The sequence below is a fragment of the Penaeus monodon genome, chromosome 3, assembly GCF_015228065.2.
Source record: "Penaeus monodon isolate SGIC_2016 chromosome 3, NSTDA_Pmon_1, whole genome shotgun sequence".
Lineage (NCBI taxonomy): Eukaryota > Metazoa > Arthropoda > Malacostraca > Decapoda > Penaeidae > Penaeus > Penaeus monodon.
Window position 1 is genome coordinate 7,366,894 of NC_051388.1, and position 4,514 is coordinate 7,371,407.

A 4,514-nucleotide genomic window follows, 5' to 3' on the forward strand; every position below is an offset into this window, starting at 1 on the left:
TAGTAAATCCATCGATCGGAGGTCGACGTCTTTTTTTAAACTTTTCTAAATTTCTTTTCTAAATAAAATTTTTATTTTTTTTTTCTTTCTTTTTTTCCCTTCTTTTCTTTTTTATCATTTTCATTCTCGTAACGCACAGCAAATGACAATGCCGGTTAGGTCCCCAAAAAAAATTAAAAAATTTCCCGCAACAAACCCTCCCTTCGATAAATTTTAAAAAAAATAAAAATAATTAAAAAAAACGAAATTAAAGAAACATTGCTGTTTTTCTTTTCGAAAAACCCCAGCTACGGGGCTGATATTTCTTCCCTACCTTCCCTGGATGATTTCCGTTTTACTGCCAAAACATAAAACCCCTTTCAAAAAAAATGATTCTTTTCATATTACTGATGAAAGTAAGCTTCGGAAAGACGATGTTATTCAAATGGGTTTTCTTTTTTGTGACAAAAAACTTAGAAGTTCTCTTATTTTAGAAGAATTATCCCCTTAAATTACTTTTTGACCTTCTCTGAAATGCTAATTGACCCCCTCCTTGAGACAAAAAAATTCACCCATATCTTTTATTCGTTATCTGGCTATTCATAAGGTTATAGACAAAAACTCTTTTTCGTAATGTGTATATGATCATTATCTATGTTTTAAAATTTAAATCTTTGATATTCGTGAAATCTAAATTTTTGATAGTTATGTAATCTATGCCATGTCTTCCTTATACCTGATATAACCTCTGTGATATTAACATAATTATTATCCATGTGTATATCTTTTTCTTTATCGGATATGTAAATCATATCCCGACTTACCTTTCTATATAATATTCATATCTATCTAAATATCCATTTTTTTTGTATCAAATTTTCATGAGTCTATTGGCTTTACGTCTCTCTCTCTAAACCTATGTATAGTTTTCTTATCTTATATATATATATATATTATATATATATATATATATATATCAAGAACAGACAGAAATTGAATATGTATATCTGAATATCGGCTAAACCCAGAAGAGAAGATACAAAAATGGTATTTTTCTCTAAGGGTTAAAAAAAAAAAAAAAAAAAAAAAAAAAAAAAAAAAAAAAAAACAAACATATTATATATATAATATATATATATATATATAAAATATATATATATATATATATATATTTTAGGTACACATTGAAGTGGATGGTTTGAAATTAATTGGTATTTCTGATTGAATGATTACCGTTTCATAGTTCGTCTTTAGATTCTGTAGAACTTTCCCTGGCCGCTTTTTGGAAGATGCTTGCGTATTCCCTTTATCACTATGCAAAAATTTGTATTTTTTTTTTCAATGTTTCTTATATATATATTATATATATTATATATATATATATATATATTATATTATTATATAATATATATAAATATATTTTATAATATATATATTTTTGTTTATATATGATTATACTATATAATTATTATATATTATTATTTACATATTTAAAAATTGGTTTTTGTGGTTTCATTATGATTATCCCCATAAACGTTCAGATTAATTTCTTTCCCCCATTCGATGATTAGCTTTTTAGTGTATTTTTTCTATTATGTATCTGAATGTATAAAAGGGTGAGATAAAATTTTCCCATTTCGGGAAAATATAGCGTTTATGGGGTTTGTTTATTTTTTTTTTCTTAATTGGAAGTGTTTATTTTTTAAATGTTTAATATTAAATAATCATTCCAACAAAAATAAAAAACTTTAGGAAGAAAGGGAAATTTATTTTTCTCCCAATTTAAAGCGAAGTGAGGATTTCATCCATTTCTCACCTATACCGAACGAAAGAGGAAAGTGTTCGATCCTCTTCCTTTACCCGTAGACGCGTCCTTGGCGTTCACAGATGATGGGCTTCTCGTGGTGGCACCCGACATCGTGCCACTTGACGCCGTCGTCGTAGAAGTTGTTGAGGACAGCCAGGCAGTTCTCGCCCCCCTCCTCGCGGTTGTCTGGTTGCGGGTGGCCAGTGCTGGTGGTTGGGGAGGAGATGGAGGGTTAAAATGGGGGAAGAGGAGGGGGAAACGGGAGGAGGTTGTGGCAAGAGGGAAGGGTGGGAATGAGGGAATGAGAAGGGAAGGGTGGGGAAAGGGAGAAGAAGGTAGAATAGAATAAGAAAAAGAAGAAGAAGATGGAGGAGGAGAGGAGGACGATTAGGAAGGTGAAGAGGAGGAGAAAGATGGGGAAGAGGGGAAGAAAGGGGAGGAGGAGGAGGTGGAGGAGCAGAAGCAGACGTAAGAGGAAGAGAAGAAAAATAGAAGAGAAGGGGAATTATTAAGAAAAGGAGAGAGAGGAAGAGGACATTAAGCATAAGGATAGGGTGGATGAAGAGGAGAAAAGGAGCATGAGATGTAGGACGAAAAGGGAGGGATAATGAAAAGAAAACAACTTATTACGAGATCGAAGGGGCGTATGATTGTCTGGAACAAACTTAGTCCCTGTTATGACCAACGATAAATAAAACAAAAACAAAGAGATAAAAAAAATCAACATGTAAATAAAACAGAGAGAAAAAATAATAAACAAGGAGAGAGAGAGAGAGAGAGAGAGAGAGAGGAGAAGAGAGAAAGAGAGAGAGAGAGAGAGAGAATAAAGACATCAGTGCAGAAAAACTAAATTCAAAGGTAACTAAAATATAAACCAAAAAAGAATGATTAACAGCCCTGTGTAATCAGAAAAACCAATTCCACTTACGCTCCGTTGTGAGACCAGTTCAGGCCGACGAACCGAGCTCTGGAGGCCAAGCGAAGTTTAGCCGCTGCGATAACCTCCTGTCCAATGTATTCCAGTCGGTCTGAAAAGGAACGAAGAAATTTAAAATTGAAAAAGACTACTCTGTACCTGTTTTTGTTTATTTCAGTTTGGGCTGAAAGTTGAGTAAAGGGAAATTAACTTGGAAAAGAAAATCTATCTAGTCTAGTATTCAGTGTCTGGAAAGGTGTTTTTAATTTATATAATATATTATATATATATTATTATATATATATATATATATATATATATATATGAATGCTTCTGAATGTGACCAGAAAACCCGAAAAAAATGTATTTCAGTCCATACGAAAGTTCAATAAAAATCTTGAGTGCTTCAGAATTTGAACCCCCCCCCCCCCCAAAAAAAAAAAAAAACTATATACATCCTCATAAATAAATAAAGAAATAAACCCCATAATCCTTTGATCTGGACCCGATAAAAGACAACACATAAAAAAAAAAAAAAAAAAAAAAAAAGAGAAAAAAAAAGAAGAATATATATACATATACATACATACATACATATTTATATATATTATATATATATATATATTTTATATATTTTATATATATAAAATTTAAAAATAAAATAAACTCCCTCCGACCCCCTCTACGACCTGCCTCGCAAGTCCCCCCCCCCCCCAAGACACAGGCCCTGAGACAGACCTCCAATGATGATGTTTCTCACGAATCCATCTTCCTCGTGAGTCTCGATACTGATTCCATTCCAGCCGTGGCCGAGGGAAGAGCAGTACTGAATGGCGTGTTGCCACTGGTACTTCCGGCCTCCGTCGTGGCGCCAGGAGAAGTGGTAGTCGCTTCCGCCCTGGCTGTAGTCCACCTGGAAGGGAAAGGGAGTGAGTGGAGGGATGTGGAAGTTGGAAAGGGAAGGGAGGGAAGCGAACGTTGGAGGGGAAGGGAAGGGAAGGGAGGGAAGTGAGCATTAGAAGGGAAGGGAGGGAAGTGAATGTTGGAGGGGAGGGGAGGGGAAGGGAAGGGAAGGAAAGGGAAGGGAGGGGAAGGGAAGGGAAAGGGGGGGAGGGGAAGGGAAGGGGTGGATGGAGGAAGTAGCATTAAAGGAATTTAACGTTGGAAGGGAAGGAAATGAGTCGAAGGAAGAATGAGAAGTGAACGTTGGTGAAGTGAAGATATGGACTTTAAGGAAAATTCGATTTTTTTTCTTGACCACTACATAATCATTAAAATTCTAAAGCGGTTTGCGTATGCCTAGCGTTCAAAACCCTTTACGCTAAAGAAGTTTTTGAGGTAATCTTACGAAAGTTAAGGGAACTATTATTATGAGCGTTAATTACCACCAAAATCGTTCCCAAATGCTCCATATTCCGGTCACGGACAGCTTTGAACATCCAAACGCTAAAACTCACCACAGAATTGGCCAATGATACCACTAGGTTGCTGTTGCACCACATGATGCACGGGTTGCACGGTCCGATCACACGGGAGCGAAGGGGCGTGTCCTCCTTTCCCGCGCTTCCGTAGTACTGACTGGCAGCCGCCGCCACCACGGATAAGATCAGAGGACCTTCATCTGGAACGAAATTGATGTTAAAAATACGCAACGAACCTTCGGTGGAAAAGAATGAAGAGAAAAAAAAGTGTAAGTTTTGTCTTATTTTTTTTTTCAATTTTTGAGAAATTAAGGACGCACGAATAGAAAAAATAAATTTTTTTTTAAATTGTGGCAAATTGAAGGAAGCTGCATTTGATAAGGATCAAGAA

At 35.4% G+C, this 4,514-nt stretch overlaps 1 protein-coding gene across 1 annotated transcript in view; it reads right to left on the reverse strand.

The window, feature by feature from the left end:
- Positions 1–1,807: 1,807 nt before the first annotated feature.
- Positions 1,808–4,514, reverse strand: part of LOC119585089 — a 3,021-nt gene continuing 314 nt past the window's right edge. Inside the window, 6 exon segments of the mRNA XM_037933711.1 lie at positions 1,808–1,992; positions 2,715–2,774; positions 2,776–2,800; positions 2,803–2,814; positions 3,441–3,615; positions 4,265–4,323. Coding sequence (XP_037789639.1) covers positions 1,836–1,992; positions 2,715–2,774; positions 2,776–2,800; positions 2,803–2,814; positions 3,441–3,615; positions 4,265–4,323 — 488 coding nt within the window. The 3' untranslated portion in view covers positions 1,808–1,835.